Here is a 20,704-nt window from a genome sequence, read left to right on the forward strand (position 1 = left end):
ATGTATGGTAGGGGAATGGATCTGGGTGAGTTGGGAGGTTGGTATGGACTTGTTAGACCGAAGGGCCTGTTTCCACACTGTAGGGATTGTATAAAGAGGTGACATAGTGGCTCAGTGGTTAGCATTGCTGCCTCACTGCGCCAGGGACCAAGTTCGATTTACACATTCTCCCCACATCTGCATGGGTTTCCTCCCACAATCCAAAGATGTGCAGATTAGGTGGATTGGCCATGCTAAAAAAAATGCCAATAGTGTGCAGGAATGTACAGGTTAGGTGCACTAGTCCGGGTAAATATTGGGTAGGGGAATGAGTCTGGGTGGGTTGCTCTTCGGAGGGTCGGTGTGGACTTGTGGAGCTGAAGGGCCTGTTTCCACACTGTTCGGATTCTATACTCCTCACAATGTTGTGTTTTAGTGGAATTCTTCATTTCTAATGCTTCTCGTCATGGAAGTCTGAAGCAAAACAAGAACATTCAATCACCTTTGTCCATGAGAAATTTCTCATGTTTTGTGAGTGGCCACACGAGCATTTTGAAAAAAGAAGCCACTAGTCCAATCCCTATTTTAAGTGAGGCTCAAATCTCATTCTGTTCTATCTTTAATAAATATTCCAATGTGTGGAATAGAAAGAATGCCAAATTAGGTATGCACTCCATTCACTGAGATGTTAACCCATTTCTCAGCTTCTCACCTTCTATGCTCTATTTACTGACCAGTGGGTACTAGCTGTGCATGTAGTTGAGTCACAATACTAATAGACAATGTTAAGATTATTCAACATCACTCAATCAGATGTAAAATGCCATTTGTTTAACTGTCAGCTTAAAAACATGTTTATATTGCAGTGAATGACTCTCAGTCACTTATAAAAATATTAAAGAATGGAACAGTTTTCAGCTGGAACTGGATGGCATTGATTTTTTGATACTATTTACTGCTTCCATCTGGATTGCTAGAGGGAAAGCCTTAGTCATGAAGTGGACCAACATGACATGGGTTTGGACAGATTCATTCCGATTACAGGCCTTCTACTTTCATCTACTTTCCCTTCTGGGAGCTCTGGAACCCAGTTGTTAAATCCATTTTGGAATGTAGCTAGAGGCATACAGCATGGGAACAGACCCTTCGGTCCAACTTGTCAATGCTGACCATAATCCCAAACTAAACTAATCCCACCTGCCTGTGCTTGGCCCATATCCCTCCAAACATTTTTATTCATGCATTTCTCCGAAAGTCTTTTAAATTATGTAACTGTACCCAGCATCCACAACTTCCTCTGGAATTTCATTCCACATGCAAACCACTCTCTGTGTAAAAACATCACCTCTCATGTCTTTTTAAAATCTCTCTCCTCTCACCTTAAAAATATGCCTCCTTGAAGTCCCCACTCTACGGAAAAGACACCCACCATTCACCTTATCAATACCTCTCATGATTTATGAAGCTCTGTAAGGTCACCCCTCAACCTCCTACACTCCAGTGAAAAAATTCCCATCCTCTCCTTATAACTCAAACCCCCCATTCCTGGCTCATCCTGGTAAATTGCTTCTGAACTCTTTCCAACTTAATGGAGATGTGTAAATGCAAGTATTTTGCCAGCACCCAGGGGAACAAACCATAACTTCATAAACACCAAGCCCTGGTTTATCAACATTAGGTACCCAGAATTAAATATACAATAGAGTTAATGTATAAGCAACAATTTAAAATAAGAAAAGAATGGCACATGAAAACGCTCACAAAGCTAAAGACATAACCATGGGAAAAACTCATGTAGACAGCCAGGGAACTTTTTCGGAATTCCAGTAAAGAATTCCAGAAGAAAGTCTACTGGAGCTCATTGCAAATATGTTCTATTCTCTCCCACTGATATCTCACCTTGATATGTACAAAACATATCAATTGGGGCGATTGAGAGTTATAGGGTAGCCAGGAAGGACCTGAAGAGAGAGCTAAAAGCAGCAAGGAGGGGACATGAAAGGTCCTTAGTAGATAGGATTAGGGAAAACCCTAAGGCTTTCTATAGGTATGTTAGGAATAAAAGAATGACTAGGGTAGGAATAGGTCCAGTCAAGGATAGTAGGGGGAAGTTGCGTGTGGAGGCGGAAGAGATTGGGGAGACACTGAATGAATACTTTTCTTCAGTATTCACTCAGGAACAGGGCATTGTTGTCGATGAGAATACTGAGGCACAAATAAGTAGAATGGATGGCTTTGAGGTATGTAGAGAAGAGGTGTTGGAAATCCTGGAAAAGGTGAAAATAGATAAGTCCCCTGGGCCTGATGGCATTTATCCTAGGATTCTCTGGGAAGCAAGGGAGGAGATTGCAGAGCCATTGGCCTTGATTTTTATGTCCTCTTTGTCTACAGGAGTAGTCCCAGAAGACTGGAGGATAGCAAATGTGGTTCCCTTGTTCAAAAAGGGGAGTAGGGATAGCCCTAGTAACTATAGGCCGGTGAGTCTCACTTCTGTTGTGGGCAAAGTCTTAGAGAGAATTGTAAGGGATAGGATTTATGCACATCTCGATAGGAATAATGTGATCAAGGATAGTCAGCATGGTTTTGTGAAGGGCAAGTCGTGCCTCACAAACCTTATTGAATTCTTTGAAAAGGTGACGAAGGAGGTTGATGAGGGGAAAGCGGTAGATGTGGTATATATGGATTTTAGTAAGGCGTTTGATAAGGTTCCCCATGGTAGGCTACTGCAGAAAATACGGAGATATGGCATTGAGGGTGAGTTAGAGGTTTGGATTAGGAATTGGCTGGATGGAAGAAGACAGAGGGTAGTAGTTGATGGCAAAGTTTCTTCATGGAGTGCCGTCACTAGCGGTGTTCCGCAAGGATCTGTTTTGGGACCATTGCTGTTTGTCATTTTTATAAATGACCTGGAAGAGGGGTTAGAAGGTTGGGTGAGCAAGTTTGCGGATGATACGAAAGTCGGAGGAGTTGTTGACAGTGAGGAAGCATGTGGCAGGTTACAGCAGGATATAGAAAAGCTGCAGAGCTGGGCAGAAAGGTGGCAGATGGAATTCAATGTAGCTAAGTGCGAGGTGATTCACTTTGGGAAGAATAACAAAAAGATGGGGTACTGGGCTAATGGTCGGATACTTGGTAGTGTGGATGAGCAGAGGGATCTTGGTGTCCATGTACACAGATCTCTGAAAGTTGCCACCCAGGTAAATAGTGCGGTGAGGAAGGCATATGGCGTACTGGCTTTTATTGGTAGAGGAATTGAGTTCCGGAGTCCTGAGGTCATGATGCAGTTGTATAAGACTCTGGTACGGCCGCATCTGGAATATTGTGTGCAGTTTTGGTCGCCATACTATAGGAAGGATGTGGAGGCATTGGAACGGGTGCAGAGGAGGTTTACCAGGATGTTGCCTGGTATGGAAGGAAAATCGTATGAGGAAAGACTGAGGCACTTGGGGCTGTTTTCACTAGAGAAAAGAAGGTTTAGGGGTGACTTGATTGAGGTGTATAAGATGATTAGGGGGTTAGATAGGGTAGACAGTATGAACCTTTTCCCGCGTATTGAGTCGGGTATTACAAGGGGGCATAGCTTTAAATTAAGGGGGGGTAGATATAGGACTGATGTTAGGGGTAGGTTCTTCACTCAGCGAGTCGTTAGTTCATGGAATGCCCTGCCAGTAACAGTGGTGGACTCTCCCTCTTTATGGGCATTTAAGAGGGCATTGGATAGGTATATGGAGGATAGTGGGTTAGTGTAGTTTAGGTGGGCTTGGATCGGCGCAACATCGAGGGCCCAAGGGCCTGTACTGCGCTGTATTCTTCTATGTTCTATATGTTCTATAAAACCTCAGTTTAAGCATAAATTTACATTTCCTTTGCAGGTAATACAGAAAATGCACTTTCCAATTCAAAGAAAATACATATATAGGAAGGAAGTAGCCGTTGACCATAGATAGCAATGAAATGGATGTTAGGTTTGTCTTGGTTATGTAAAAAGTTGTAGAAACACTCAGTAAAAACATGTTCTTCAATGAGGTCCAGTGGCTGGTTTAAAATTCTGCATTTGCTGCCATCAAACTGAAGGAATAATGGGTCAGCAATGAAATTCATAAGGTTTTCCTGAAATAGAAAATTGTTTGGAATCACTTCTATATGATGTAATATATATTTTGTGATTTTACATTGAGGATGTTTAATGTTTAAAAAATTAAATGTGAAAAAAAATTAAAAGTTTTACAATTGTACCTTTGAAAATACATTAGCTGCTACACAGTTCCTGTCAAAATGTTGAAAGAAAATAGTGTGGAATCCTGGTTTACTGGTTAGGTCTCAACTTAAGTGTTGTGTCCAATCCTATGCACAACCACTTTAGAAACAATTCCAAGACTTTGGTGAGGGTGCACAGGAGATTAGAATGTGACAGAACAAAAGGAGACAATTTAGCCCATTGTGTCTGTTCCAGCTCCTTCAGACACAACTATCCAATTCATCTGAGTGCCTGGTCCTTTGCCCGTAGCAATGAAAACTTTTCCATTTAAAGTATTTATTCAGTTCCCTTCTAAAAAATTAATTCTGCATCCACTTTCCTTTCTTACAGTACATTTCCCAATAAAACAACTCACTGTGTAAACTTTTTTTTCTCATGTCACCTCTGACTTTTTAGCCAATTACCTTAAATTAATGTACTCTGAGTTCTGAGCCTTCTGCCAGTGGAATCAATCTAACAGAATTTCTTTTCTTCATCATCCTGTTCTGGGAAATCTTTTCTGTTTGTAAAGGATCCTGTATACCTTTTTAAAAAGCATTCTAAAGTTGTCATGCCAAAACATACTCAAACATAACACTCCCATTCTGTTCTCTAATTTAGCGTGTTCTGGAAATTGTAATGTATATTTCCATACATCCAGTATCAAGACCCAGTTATACTTTTAAAGGAACAATAATATATGATGTGGACAATGTAGACAATGTCTGTGACTATGTAGTATTGAGAAATATTATCAACAGATATATTTTAGTCATTTGTTGAGGGAGTAATTATCTGATGATTTTGTATGGGCAAAGTACTTTAATTAGCAAAATTGTCATAAATTAGAGTGTATACTGTATCATAATATAGGAGAACAAGTGGCAAACAGTTGAGGCTTAAAGTTGAAGATAATAAATAAATGATAAAATTAGAATACAGGACCAATAATACTTTAGAAGTTAAAGAAAGCTATTGATTAAAGTACAGTGAAGGTTCTGTTTTGTATTATTATACTGTATATTAAAGCTATATATTCTAAGATGATGCACTTGTTTAATCTTCCTTATTACCAGTGTACAGTTTTTCAATTGAGGTCTTTACCATGAATTGTTTATGACTTTTCTGTTTATTTTAGTCAGGCAAAGCCGACTGCAGGGCTTCAATGGCCCCATCTTCCCCAGGTGCCGGACAACTGTCTAATCTGTTTGTGAAGACCTCTGCCTCTATAGCACATGCCCTATACAGTTGGATTCTACATACACTCAAGAGGGCGTCTCCAATTCTCTGCTGCGGCTCCATTTTTTTTCTTTGTGTTATATGATAGGATGATGTATTTAATTGAAGTTTAGTGTGAATTCCAATGGCAGACGTCTATAGAAATAGCTTGTACAGATTGTGGTGTATTTTGTCTGACAGAAAAATAGCAGTATGTGCAGTACAAAATGGTTTCAATTCAGTTAGTGCTGTGTGCCCAGAAGCTTGAAACCATCAATTCTAATTTATCCATCAGTTGAGTACATCGCTGAATGGATTATTGGTTCTACCATAATTATATTGTGCATGTACAAGCTTGCTGTTCTAGGATTTTCTGTAGAAACATCGGTAATCCTTTTTATTTATATGACTTGACACCAGAGAATTACCTCCTAGTGTAAACCCGCTGGACTGTTGTTGTGGGAACACAGAGTTCACACATTAACTTTGTGGCAATCAGAAATGAAATAATGCACTGCTTGAGAATTGTGTGCACCACCATGCTGTCTGCTGATTTTCAGATTTTTCATGTAACCAGCATCTCTACTGATTTGGGTTACTTATGAAAAAGGATTTAAAAAAGACCCAGAATGTTTTTGTTTTTAAATCAAAATATTTATTTTAGGTAGATTTAAAATCATGGGAATTTATTTAAACACTTGCTGTTTGAGATATCGGATCCGAGGAGATGCAGCCTCTGTTTATTCTTCATGTTACTGCAAATGTACTCAACACTGAGAAATAGAGGGCAGGAAATGGCTTGAAATGTTTCATAGACTGTATTTACATTGTGCCTTAAAAGTAAAAGTATTTTAAATATCCAAAGTAACCTTTGCAAAGATTTATTTTTAATTAAGCAGACTCTGTTCTAGTTCAAAGCCAAAATCTGTTCAGATTTTGAAAGATTCATCAAAATAAGTTATTGTTTCATTCAATTGGCAAACTCAGACCAGACTGCTCACACTCACAGAGTTGTATTCAGCAATTCATGGACACCAGGCTTCTATTTTCCATGAAACCATTTATTTCTAAAGCTGGGACATTTTTTGTCTAAACACAGAATGAATAATTGATTTGTTTATAAATTTCAGACTGGTTCCAGGAATTGAACTGTGTGATTAAGAGCAAGCTCTGCCCAAAGCAGGTGAAAGTATTGGTTTTAAATCTACAATGTTGTGGTTTTTCAAAATGTAGAATGTATTGATTCTTGCACTTTATGACAAATAAAGCATTACAATTTTGGGCATTCTGTAGCTTCACATTCTTTGAAAATGGTCAATAAAACCTCCTGTGTAATACTGTTGTGCAATAAAAGTAGTGATGTTTTGTTTATCTTTACTTGGAACAGCTTCACCTGTATAACATAAAACCTAAATAAAATGGTCCTAATACCACAGCATTAGGCAATAGAAATCTTCATTTTTTCTACAAGGATTATCTGTAGATATAGGTACTGTTGTGGAGAAAATATAGAGAACCGCCAGGAGACGCAGAGAGTTCTTCAAGAAGTAGGTCTTTTATTTGCAAACAAAAAATCGTGACACTGAGAAAGCTGATTCTCGAATGCCCACGAACCTCAGGGTCCATGGATTTTTGTAACCATGTTTCTGTTAGCTTATCAGCATGTCCAACTATATTAATCAAAGTACCTCACTCTAGCTACACAATAAACCAGTGATGGTAGTTCCCATTATCTCTTTAGTTGTACATTCTACTTAATGTTCTAATGTCACGGTGAGATATTTATTGCTAACTGTGCTACAGAGATCTTCAATTGCAGATTAACCTATCATGATAGATATTTAGCTATTCCATCTGTTACAATAGTCTCCTGTCTCAAGCTGACTCTACTATTAATTAGATATTTTAATGTCGCGTCCTAAATATTTACGGTCCCAATCCTGTCATAATAACACTTAACAGAGAAACTTACTTTATTACTTGTGTTATCTCATCTTGCCACAGTGACCTTTCAGCCTTAACCTTACTCTGCTAATTAGTGTAAGAATGTTCCACTATGGTTATCCCATCCTGCCTTCCACAGAACACAGTTTGTTCGTGGACTTCATGCTTTAACCCTTCCCATGCATTCATGTTCTTTATTTTCCATAGTACCAACTAGGCAGGCAGCAAGTGCAAAGGGTTGATTTTGAAATTTGTGTGCTATTGACTTGTGGCTCATAAAACTCCCTTCTATAGGCTATTCCATAGCCCTTAGGCTACAGGAATGTAGTTAGGAAGGAGTCCTCAACAATTACTCGAGACTCCATGAGGCCTATGACATCAGGCCAAAGATAGATAAGGAAAACTGCTGCTGATTTCAACCCATTGCCTCTCTAAATCAGTTCTTCTTCATGTTGAACAGCAATTGAAAAAAACACTGAGGGCCTCAAAGACCATCACTAGGTGACTAGGTAGCATCACTAATGATCAAGCTGGCTAAGTCCTAGAGGACTTAAGTATATTTAAGGTGACTAAATATTTTAATAAGGGCAGTGCAGTTGACATGGTTCATATGGATTTCAGTATGGCCTTTGACATGGAAGACTGGTCGAAAGCCTATGGAATCCAAGGCAAATTGGAAAAAGTGGATCCAAAATTGGCTTACAAATAGGAGGCAAAGGGTGATGTAGGAGGGTAGTTTTTGGGATTGGAAGCCTGAAAACCGCAATGTAACACTGGTTAGTGGTACAGTGCACTACTGGGACCCTTGCTGTCTGTAATGTACATAAATATCTTGGATGTGAATGTAGAAGATGTAATTAGTAAGTTCGCAGATGAAATAGAAATTGGTGGTGTTGTTGATAGTAAGGAGGATAGTCTCAGGCTACAGTCTGATATCAATCAGCTGGTAAGTTTGGACAGAACCAACAGCAGCTGGAATTTAATCCCAATAAGTGTGAGGTGATGCATTTTGGGAGGTCTAATAAAGGAAGAATTTATACCAGGTATAGTAGGTTCCTGGGGAGTACTGAGAAACAGAAGGACCTATGTGTATGAGCCCATAGATCCTTGATGCTGTCAACACAGGTAGACAAGATGGTGAAGAAGAAATACAGGGTACTTGCCTTTGTTAGCCAGGGTGTAGAATACAGGAGCAAAGAAGTCTTGTGAAAACTTTATAAAATGTGATCAGGCCACAGATGGAATATGTGTGCAGTTCTGGTCACCACGCTATTGGAAGGATATGACTGCAATGGAGATGGTGCAGAAGAGACTCTCCAAAATATTGACTGAGGACAGAAACTCTGAGTTATGAAGAGAGATTGGATAGGTTGGGCTTCTTTTCCTTAGAGCAGAGAAGGCTGAGGGAGGATCTGACTGAGGTATGTAAAACTATGAGAGGCATAAACAGAGTGGATCATGAGAATCTCTGCCCCATGGTAGATTTTGCAGTGAGTAATTCACCTCCTGACTCCCAGAGTACGTCAGGGGCATGAACACTCTCTACTTGCCAGGATGAATGCAGTGTTAAGAACATCCAAGATGTTTGATACCATCCAGGACAAGCCAGATCGTGTGATTGGCATCTTGCTCAGGACTTTAAACATTCATTCCCTCCACTATTGACTCTCAGTAGCAATAGTGCGCATATTTAAGATGCACTATAGCAACTTCTCAAAGTTCTTCTGACAGAACCTTAAAAAGCTAAAAGGACAAAGACAGCAGGTCCAAAGACAGCACCACCACTTGCAAGCACCTCTCTTTAAGTGACACATCAACCTCATTTAAACAATATCTTCACTGCTGCCCGGTCACAATCCTGGAACTCCGTCCCTAACAGGACTGTGGGTCTGGCCATCACCCACAAGGACAATTAAATATGGATGAAAAATATTGACCTAGCCAGTTAAGTCTGTATCCAGTGAAAGAGCAAAAGAAAAACAAGAATAATGTCGGATGCTTGAAGTATGCGTGTAAATAATGACAAACTTTCCCAAAATGCTGAAAGTAAGCCATAACCACAAAATATTTACCACTGAATAATCTTTCCATTCAAGATTGTCAATCAAACAAAAAAGAAACTTGCCTTTTCATGTCCTTGGGGTGTCCCAAAGAGCGTCAGATTTGTGATATATCTGTTTACATCCAGCAACATTGTCATATCATGTTGATATGCTACCCAATATCTTTTTAATGAAAATGTTTTGTTTTTATCAGAAATAAAGCAGAATTATGGATGCAAACTAAGACAGGACAGGCATGGGGTATCTACAAATCAAGATTGCTTAATGGGTGGTTTTGTAAATAAAGATTGTAAGTAAAGATTGTAAAATTTGTACTCTTTTTCATCGCCTTGAACATACAATACTTTTTGAAATATAGGCATTTTGCAATATGGGGAAACGAAGCCAATTTTCCACATGATTTTTAAAGATTTTATTAACTTATTCACATAATGAGGATGTGGCTAGCCAAAGGCCATCTAAGAAACAACCTCATCCTGTGGGTCTGGAGTCACATGTAGGCCAGACCAGGTAAGGTTGGCAGTTTCCGTCCCTAAAATGCATTGGTGAACCAGATTGGTTTTTCCAACTATCAACAATGGTTTTGTGGTCATCATTAGATTCTTAATTCCAGATTTTTATTGGATTCAAATTCTACCATCTGCCATGCTGGGATTCAAACCTAGATCCTCAGAACATTACTTGGGTCGCTGGATTAGCAGTCCAATAATAATACTATCTCCCATAGTAGAATGGGAACAACATTTAAAACTGATTTCTAAATTGTATGTTCAAAGCGATGAATACAAGAATGAATTTTACAATCTTTATTGCGAATAGTACCTTTCCAACTGGTTTGGAAAATTATCTTTCTACACTTGCTCCATGTTGCATACATATTATTTGTGAAAAACGTGCCACTTCATAAACAAATAGTAGGATACTTCACAAAATGTTTAACAAGTCCTTGATAACTAAGCAACCCATTAAACAATCTTGATTTGTGGATATCCCATGCCTATCTGGCCTTTGTTTTCATCCATAACTCTGCTTTATTTCTGACAAGCTCAAAAGATTTCCTTGAAGTATATATTGGGTAGCACAATAACATTATATAATAATGTTGCTGGATGTGAACAGGTGCATCACAAATCTAAGGCTACTGCTTGGACGACAGAAAAAGTTTGATTTAATGCAATGTAAGTTGAAATCTGAATAGCTCTATCCTGATACCAAATGAGATTTAACTAATTACTATCATCTGGAAATTGCAGTATGCATTTTTGAAACTAGTTTATACATTTTAAGGGCAAGATTTCCTATTGCAACTAACTATTGTTCCTGTTCGCTCATTAATTGGGGTGAATGATTAACAGGCAGACTTTTGTGGCAATATGGGTTACAGAATTGGGAAAATAACAAACTTGTTCACCTGAAGTCAATGCTAGAGAAAATACAATTTTTGGAAGAGACATGATAATTTAGATAATAATTGAGTGAACAGAGTCAACATGAATTTATGAAAAGGAAATCATGTTTGACAAACCTGTTGAAAAATTTGAGGATGTTGCTAGTAGATTAGACAAGGCGGATCCAGTGGGTGTTCCACATTTGGATTGTTAGGCATTGTAATGCAATGGTAAAGGAATGTTTTTGAACTCTGCTGTGCTAATTTGCTATACCACCTTTTGAACTCAATTAACCCTGAGTAGCAAATAACTGATATCAGCCTAAGGAATTACAGGACACTGGAATGTTGCCTTGGGGTTAAGATAATCATCTCAAATCACAACAGTGCATCAAATCTGAACAGAAAAAAAAACACACAAAGCTGAGGACTAAGTGCTGGAAAGTGGAACGAGTGTAGATTCAGTGTAGTTTGGTAGTAAAGACTCATGGGCTGAAGGGCCTCTTCTGCATTGTTGACTGGAATTTATCCTGGAGAAGTGTGAGGTAATGCACTTGGAGAATGTTAAAAGGTAAAGGATTACACTATGAAAGGCAGGACCCTGGAAAGTAATGGGAAGATCTCCCTGAAATGGAGATCTGAGGGACTTTGGTGCACATATCCACAGATTCCTGAAGGTAACAAGGCAGATAAATAAATAGGATAAGAAGACATTTGTGATATCCGACTTTATTAGCCAAGGCTAAAATATAATAACTGAAACAGTATAAAATGCTGGTTAGTCCAAAACTGGAGTACTGCATGCTGTTCTGGTCACCACATTATAAGAATAATGTGATTACACTAGAGAGAACGTAGAGATTTACGAGAATATTGCCTTACCTATGAGGGAAGATTAGATTGCCTGGGAATGTTTTCTCTAGAGCAGCAAAGGTTCAGAGGAGTCCTGATGGAGGTGTTTAAGATTATGAGAGGGAGGTAAGAGAGAGTACTTATTCCATTAGCAAAAGGAATAGTAATCAGGGGCAGATTTAAGGGGTAGAAGGCGAAGAGGAATGTTGTGGGGAAATCTTTTCACCCAGAAAGTAGGGGTGAGTCTGGATCTCATTGCTTTAAACTGTGGTTTGGTCATAATCTCTTGTAACATTTAAGCAGTATTTGAGCAGGTCGTTCTGCTATAATGTGCATTTCGTTAACACAAATTCACTATAACGTGATTGGTAAATTGGGGACACTGTTTCCAAAGCGTACATTTGGTTATAACATAATGCCAGCCCCATTAGTTTAAATGGTGCAGTCATTATGCGATTTTCTTATAACACAGGATTGCACAACAACGTAACTACCACGTTATAAGCAGGACTGTATTCAGTTATGTTGACATAGCCTCTAGGTCAAGAACTGGAGAAGGGGATCTGTATAGACATTTTTATTGGCTGGAATAGGCACAAAGATCTGAATGGCCTCTTTTTGTGCCCTAAATATCTATGCTCTATAAATGGGAGGAAACTTTTAGCTGGGCAAGAATGTCATTGCAAAATTGAATGTGGCCTTTTGGACAATGATTCTGCACCTACCCACCTCCCATTGTTGCAATTTTCACAACCGAGATTCTTCATTGGTTGCTTAAGGGTCTCCCTCTGCCAGTGTTGGGAGTTAGCTCACAGTGGAAGAGACCCATGCTAAGTACACAGCCTAGCAGCATTCATTGCTCAGGTCGGTGGATGCGCAAGGGGGAGGCACTTCAATGTTATCCTACCCTTCTGTTCTCCAGTCGTCCTACTCAGTAAGCTTCTCTATTTACTCACTTGCCAGCCTGACTCCAGTAATATTGCACTCCTTTCCCACCATCACCACCTTTGCTGTAGACAATTACTGCTGTATGCAGTCCCATCATTGGACACCTCTCCCAGTGGCACTGATGGGATCAGATTGGCCAGCAGTTCTCAGATGTGACACTTCATCCCAGAGGAGAGCAGAAGCCTCAACTTGCTTTGAACTAATTAACACCCTGACAGCCTTTAATGGCTGAACTGACCAAGCATGGTGGGTTTTCTTTGACTGTTATACAGTGGGGTGAAGACACTGCTCTTTCCCTGTAAAGTTCAGCTAATATATTTCAGACATTGTTCTCAATTAAAGATTCTAAAGAAGGAGCTGCATCAGAGATGGTTGCAAATGCTACCTGATTTGACATGGGAGAGTTTTCAGCGTTTTCTGATTTTGCTTGAAATTTAAACCAAACATTTCCTTTATATAACCTGCTTGAGTTGATGGGTTACTCTTTTGGAGATGAAGTGGATAAATTGTGACAGAAGGGTATTCAAAAGGCATTAATTGTTCAGTTAGTTTTGCAAAGGAATTTCGCCTGAAACATCGATTTTCCTGCTCCTTGGATGATGCCTGACCTGCTGTGCTTTTCCAGCACCACACGCTCGACACTAATTGTTCGGTGACATGTGACTTACGTAAACATAAGGTCAAACTTCAGTTCTTATCACAATCTTGGAACTGTTACGGCTCAGAAGGCAGCCACTTGGTCCATCCTGCCTGCACTGGCTTATCAAACAATCATTATGTGGCTCCAATCTTTTGCTTCTTCCCTATACCACAGCACACTAATAATAACCTACCACTACCCTCCTCCACATTTCCAGATAGTACATTCCACACCCTAACGATTTAAATGTGAAAAAGTATTTTCTCACATCACCCTTGCTGTAGTTGCACATCACTAAATCATCCTTATTCCTTTTATGAGATAAACAGCTTCTCCCTACCTACTGTATCCAGTCTTGAAAGCCTGTCAAATCCCCTCTCAGCTTCCCTCCAAGAACAGTCCAAACTCCTTGAATCTATCCTCATAACTGAAGCTTCTCATTTCCAGAACCATTCTTGTGAATTACTTCTGCACTCTCTCCAATATATTGACATTTTTCTTACAATGTGGTAATAGCACAAGTGTCTTACACAAGTTCATCATCTCCTTGCTCTTGTATGCTATGCTCCCATTAATAAAGCTGAGGACACGATGTTTCAGTAACTACACACTCCACTACAATGATCTGTGCATGTATAGACCCAGGTCCCTCTGCACTTGCACCCACTTTAGAATCATACCCCTTTTGTACATTGGCTTTCAATGTTCTTGACTAAAGTGCATCACTTCACACTGATCTGCATTGAACCTCATCTGCACATATCTGCCTACTCCACCCTGTCCACGTCTTTTTGACCATAAGAGTTCTACACTGTCCATAATCTTTCAGTCTTAGCTGGCCTTGGAGGTGCTGCCAGAAGACTGGAGAATTGCAAACATTATGACCTTGTTTGAGAGAGCCTGTAGTAATAATCACAGCAATTACATGCTATTCAGTTTAACTTCAGTGATGGAAAAGTTCCTAGAAACAATTATTCAGGTTAGAAATAATAGTCACATCGAAGATGTTAGGTTATTTAGGATTTCTAGAGGGGAGACCATATTTAACTAACTTGCTGGAACTTTATGAAGCAGAAATAGAAAGGACTAGTGAGGGTAATGCACCATGCATGGATTTCCAGAAGACATTTGTTCAGTATTACACTACAGAATTGTGAGTAAAGTTATGGGTTACAGTATAAAAGGGACAGTAGCAATGTGGACACAAATTTGGTTGAGTCACAGAACACAGTAATTGTCAATGGATTTTTGTTTTCAGGAGTGTGTCCTAACTTCACCAACAAGTGGATTGCCAATTTTTAAAAAGTCTTCTGATGTATATATGGTAGACTAGAGAAGCAGAAGACTTGCCTGGTCAGCCAGAACCATGTTATAGCTGCAGTAGAACAGATTCCAATGTTAAAAGACCTCACTTGCTATTTCTTGTGATGAGCAAGCATTATCTTATGCATGGAAGGCCAATTTCACACACAATTACAAAGAACTGGGAACCAAGAAGAAAGAACAGAATTGAATCATGGAAAGGTTACAGCACAGGAGGAGGATGATGTTTTTAATCATTAATAACTTAAGTTCATAATTTAAATTCAGTAGGGAGGCTTTGCTAAAATTGTTCAAAACACTAGCTAGACCACAAGTGTGAACAGTTTTGCTCCTTATCTATATTCACTGGCATCAGTGGCAATCCAGAGACAGTTCACTAGGCTGACACCAGATATGGAGGGAGTGCCACATGAGGAAAGATTTAGCGGATTACACGTGTGTTCATTGGAAGAATGAGAAGAAGCCTTATTGAAACAGACAGAATTCTTTGGGTACTTACCAGGTTAGATGCAGAAAAGCAGTTTCATCCTTATGGAAGTGTTAATGACCAAGGGCATTGTCTCAGAAAAAAGTGGTCACACATTTAAGACAAAGATAAGGAAATTCTTCTCTGAGGGTTGTCAGAGTTCTTTATCACAGAGAACTGGCAAGTCAGGGATTTTAAATATATTGAGACGGATACATTTTTAATGAGTAAGGGAATCAAGGGTTATGAGGAAAAGGTAGGAAAGTGGAGTTGAGGATGATCATTGCAAAGCAGAGCAGTCTCAATAGGTTGAATAGCTTACTTCTGACCTATGGTCTTGATTCATCTGTTCCTGTGCACTTGTGAGTGAGAGTGCTTTGCTGTGCTTGGGGACTTGCATGAAAAAATATTTGTGGTCTTCAGATTTAAGCGTAACAGAAAGCTAATGTTTCTAATTGTATTAATGAAAGTCATAACGGAAGAGTTTTTAAATATTTCTTTAAGTACAGTTTGTTGCATAGAAAAGGAGCAAAATAACAATTATCCCATCATCTTTTGTTCCTATTGTTAAGATCCATTTGTTTTCCATGTACTTTTTGTCTGGGCATTGTAATTGCCTTAAATTGCTCCCTTGCTTTGGCTAATGTATTTCTACTATTTTTGGGATGTCTGTCTCTTCAATTATGAAGATAGACACAAAGCAATTGCTTAAAGTCTTTGCCATTTCCTTGTTTCCCATTATTAGTTCCCCAGTCTTTCCTTCTAAAGGGACTAACTTTAGCTACTCTTTTCCATTTGTAGAGGCCTATACCGTCTGTTTTATATTTCTTGCACACACCAACACTTCTTGAGTCCTCATTTGTTTCTAAAATTTCCCCAAACGTTTGGACCACCACTGAGATTTGCAGCATTGTAAACCTTTCCTTTAGTTTTATACCATTCTTAATTCCCACAGATAATGCATTCTTCTCATAGGTGAAGAGCAAACCTTTCATTAGCTAGCAGCATTGGGATCAGGAGTGTGCCAGCTAATCAAAAATTCCAAATAACCAACAGTATGCATAACCACAGTAAACCCTGACCAAGCAACGCATCATGACATCAATACCCCTCAAAATCTATGTAAAAATATCAACACACCCCCTCAAATCAATCTAAAAACGCACATTAAATAGAAATGCACTGCACGGGTATGCACATCACTGTTGTACTATACTTACAGCATTAACGCTCAAACATTGAATTGAATTGAATTTATTGTCACATGTACCGAGGCACAGTGAACAGCTTTGTCTTGTGAGCAACATAGGCAGATCACAGAATTAAGTAACATAGATAAGTAACAGATAAACAGCAGCAAAAAATGTAAACACAGGTACAGGCGAATGTGAAGAGTTTGAGAGTCCATTCAGTATCCACCAACAGTGAACTCGGTCTTCAAGGACCGCCATTTACGCCAGTCTTCAAGGACCGCTATTTCCCGCCAGACGTAGTCGACGATGCCCTCCACCGCATCTCCTCCACTTCCCGCTCCTCTGCCCTTGAGCCCCGCCCCTCCAACCGCCACCAGGACAGAACGCCACTGGTCCTCACCTACCACCCCACCAACCTCCATGTACAACGTATCATCCGCCGTCATTTCCGCCACCTTCAAACGGACCCCACCACCAGGGATATATTTCCCTCCCCATCTCTATCAGCATTCCGTAAAGACCACTCCCTCCGTGACTCCCTCGTCAGGTCCACACCCCCCACCAACCCAACCTCCACTCCCGGCACCTTCCCCTGCAACCGCAAGAAATGCAAAACTTGCGCCCACACCTCCCCCTTTACTTCCCTCCAAGGCCCCAAGGGATCCTTCGATATCCGCCACAAATTCACCTGCACCTCCACACACATCATCTATTGCATCCGCTGCACACGATGTGGCCTCCTCTATATTGGGGAGACAGGCCGCCTACTTGTGGAACGTTTCAAAGAACACCTCTGGGACACCTGGACCAACCAACCCAACCAACCCGTAGCCCAACACTTTAACTCCCCCTCCCACTCCACCAAGGACATGCAGGTCCTTGGACTCCTCTATCGCCAGACCATGGCAACACGACAGTTGGAGGAAGAGCGCCTCATCTTCTGCCTGGGAACCCTCCAACCACAAGGGATGAACTCAGATTTCTCCAGTTTCCTCATTTCCCCTCCCCCCACCTTGTCTCAGTCAAATCCCTCAAACTCAGCACCGCCTTCCTAACCTGCAATCTTCTTCCTATCACCCTCACCTTGACCTCCCTCCACCTATTGCATTTCCAACACCCCTCCCCCAAGTCCCTCCTCCCTACCTTTTATCTTAGCCTGCTGGACACACTTTCCTCATTCCTGAAGAAGGGCTTATGCCCGAAATGTCGATTCTCCTGTTCCTTGGATGCTGCCTGACCTGCTGCGCTTTTCCAGCAACACATTTTCAGCTGGATTTAATTAATGCCATGACCAGCCTTTCAAAGCACTTCATGACCACAAAGGTTGGGGCCACTGGGTGCTGGTCATTGAGACATGTTGCATGAGCCTTCTTAGACACAGGGATGATGTTGACCCTCTTGAAACAGGCAGGGACAGTGGCCTGCTGCAAGGAGAGGTTAAAGATGTCTGAGAAGACCTCTGCCAGTTGATCTGAGAATGCCGAGTGCATGGCCTTGTACTCTGTCTGGTCCCATCACTTTCCTTGGATTCACACAAAGGAAAACTGATCTGATCTCTGATGCAATGACTGTTGGGATATGTTCATCAGGACTTGTCGGAACAGGTCTTACCACTTTATCAAAATTCTGCTCAAAGTAAGCATTGAAGGCGTTGAGATGATCTGGATGGGATATGTCATCATCTGCTATCTTACACTGTCTCTTTTTAGAACATTTGATGTGACTCAGTCCTTGCCATAGTCGCTGGGTATCTGTCTGGGTCTCTAGTTTGGATCGGTATTGGTGCTTGTCTGTCTTAATGACTCCGCGAAGGTAATACTTGAATTCCTTATATTTGAGTGGGTCTCCTGATCTGGCCTCATGCCTGGTTTTTAGCAGGTTCTGTATGTCCTGATTTATCCAGGGTTTCCTGTTGGGGAACACCCGGATTGACTTCCTCGGTATGCAGTCCTCCACACACTTGCTGATAAAGTCTGTGACGGTGGTGGCGTACTCGTCCAAGGTACCTGCGGACTGTTTGAACATGGCCCAATCAGCCGGTTCCAGACAGCACCAGAGTTGATCCTCTGCCTCCTCTGACCAGCACTGGACCCGTGTCCGTGAGGGGGTCTCCTGCTTGAGCTTTTGCCTGTAAGCCTGGAGAAGAAACATAGCATTGTGGTCGGAGTTCCCGAAATGAGGGTTGGGGATGGAGTGGTAGGCATCCTTCATAGTGGTGTAGCAGTGGTCTAAAATGTTTGGGCCCCTGGTGGGGCAGGTAATGTTCTGGTGGTACTCGGGCAACAACTTCCTGAGATTGGCATGATTGAAGTTGCAATAAACAGAGCCTCGGGATGTTCTGTCTGCAGGGTGTTAGTGGTGGAGTACAGCACATCCAGAGCCTTCCTGAAGCTTTGCTTGTAGTGGTATGTACACAGCAGTTAGTATAGCGGTAGCTAGAAGGAGCAGCATTTGATGGTGAGGAATTCAAGGTTTGGGGAGCAATGGCTGCCACGGGTTGCAATGTCCATGCGCCACAAGTTGTTGATTAAAAAGCAAACCCCTCCATCCTTTGTCTTACCAGAGGACGCTGTACGGTCTATACGATGGGTAGAAAAACCATCAGCCTGAAGTGCGCAGTCAGGAAGGGATGGGTTGAGCCAGGTTTCTGTGAAGCAGAATGCGCAGCAGTCCCGCAGTTCACGCTGGAAGCTGAGCTGTGATATGAATTCATCCATCTTGTTCTCCAGAGATTGTACATTTGCTCGGAGTAAGCTAGGAAGGGGGGTCTTGAAACCGCAAAGTCCCAGTCTTACTGGCAGGCCAGCACACTTACCCCGCTTTCTCACAGGTTTCTTACATTTGAGTGGTCTGGTGGAGTGGTTTGCAACTGCTTCCAATGAAGTGATCTTTCCTAGGACTCTGTGGAGCAGGTAGGTTGAGGTTTGGTATATTTTTGCAGAGGGTCTGCTTAGGTCCCGGTGGAGAAGTTTCTGGTTTCAGTTGCTGCCGATTTGCTGCTCCAGGTCCAGACACATTTTTTGCAGAAGTGTTTGGACTGCTCTCCAGGCAAACATTGCAGTGGATTGCAGTATTTGAGATATATAATTTTTGCCTGTTTATCAAGAATGCCGGTTCAAAAATTGAGTGTCATTGTTGAGAATTATAAAACAAGCCCTTCAATGTTTCTTCCTGCTTATCTACCATCTTGCATGTTAACATACCCTTCCAGTTCTCTTGAGGCAAGACTATTGTTATTGCATTTTTTTTTAAAGTTTGAGAATTTTAGACTAGTACTTCCCACCTGCAAACTCAAATGTGAAAACTACCACATTGCAATGATCCTGAACTAAATGGTTATTAATCCTGTTTGTTAAACATTACCAGCTTTGAAATAGGCTCATCCCTGGTTGGCTCCTGACGATGATGTTTGAAGGAAGGCCATCAAAAGGACCTTGTCAACAAAGGAATGCATTGCTAATGTCACATGCAATGCCAAATGGTGATTAGATTATCTTCAAGCTTTGGGACAGTTAAAATGGTTGGTACTGAAACTCCAATTCACCACAGAGTGTTATGTAAACTGTTCTGAGCTTAGAAACTTAATTTAAACAACAGCATCTGTCATTTCTTGATTTGGTCCAAATGTATGAAATGGACTAAAAATACACACACACACATTGTCTCAAACCAGAGCCATGTAGTCTGTGGATTCTCTTAGGGCAGACAGCACCTTGAGCCACTGGATGCACATGTTGCTTAGATTATATTAATGAGGAAACGTCTGAGACACGTAGGGAGCAGTCCGCGGTGTTATCTACCATAGGGAATCTACCTAGTCTATGCAGCAAAACAGGTCAAAATACTTGAAGGCTGCAGTTGAAATTGCTCTGCAAGTGGCCACATCATCTGGGAAAAATGAATCACGATAGCAAACAATCAGAAAAAACTTGCCTAAAAATGGAACTGAGAAATTTTGAAAGGAGTTGCTCTGCCATTCAAAGGCTGCTTCTCCCCCATTCTGTTCACTAGCGACTGAGTGTTTGTGAAGTAAGCCTATGAGGAGAGGATATGAGGAGTGCGGAGAAGTGAGTTTACAGGGCAAGGATGGGAGAAGCAGGGGAGGGAACAAAAGAAAGCAGACAGTTTGAGAGGTTAGAAATGAGAGGGAGCACAGGTGAGTTGCTGGAAGGAGGAGGGGAGAAAATGGGAAAAGGCAGTACCTGCAAAAAGGGGAGAGTGAGATGAAGCAAATAACAACAAAGCGGATGAGAGGTGGAGAATCAAATAGCTACAAAAAGAACAGGGAGGAAGGCCATCAAAAGGATCTTGTCAACAAAGGAATGCATAGTAATTAGAAGCCAGGGAAATGTGAAGTTACAGAAAATGAATTCTTTACAATTTTATGTGCTTTTCATGAACTGTGCATGTGTATCAGTTTTGTTGTCTTATTCCAATTTAAATACTATGAGGTC

The 20,704-nt window shown here is 40.9% G+C and overlaps 1 protein-coding gene across 3 annotated transcripts in view; it reads left to right on the forward strand.

Moving 5' to 3' along the window:
• tmod1 (tropomodulin 1) overlaps window positions 1–6,719 on the forward strand; it is a 102,155-nt gene extending 95,436 nt beyond the window's left edge. For all 3 annotated transcript variants that reach the window (XM_043719197.2, XM_043719192.2, XM_087994588.1), the window contains one exon: window positions 5,355–6,719. Coding sequence is in view for 1 of the 3 variants with exons in the window: in XM_043719192.2 (XP_043575127.1) it covers window positions 5,355–5,419 (65 nt within the window). In the remaining 2 variants the exon portion in view is untranslated. The remainder of the gene's footprint in view (window positions 1–5,354) is intronic.
• The last annotated feature ends 13,985 nt before the right edge of the window (window positions 6,720–20,704 follow it).

Source organism: Chiloscyllium plagiosum, unplaced genomic scaffold, assembly GCF_037043375.1.
Source record: "Chiloscyllium plagiosum isolate Xiang-an unplaced genomic scaffold, Cpla_swu_hap1 HiC_scaffold_2, whole genome shotgun sequence".
Taxonomy (NCBI): Eukaryota; Metazoa; Chordata; class Chondrichthyes; order Orectolobiformes; family Hemiscylliidae; genus Chiloscyllium; species Chiloscyllium plagiosum.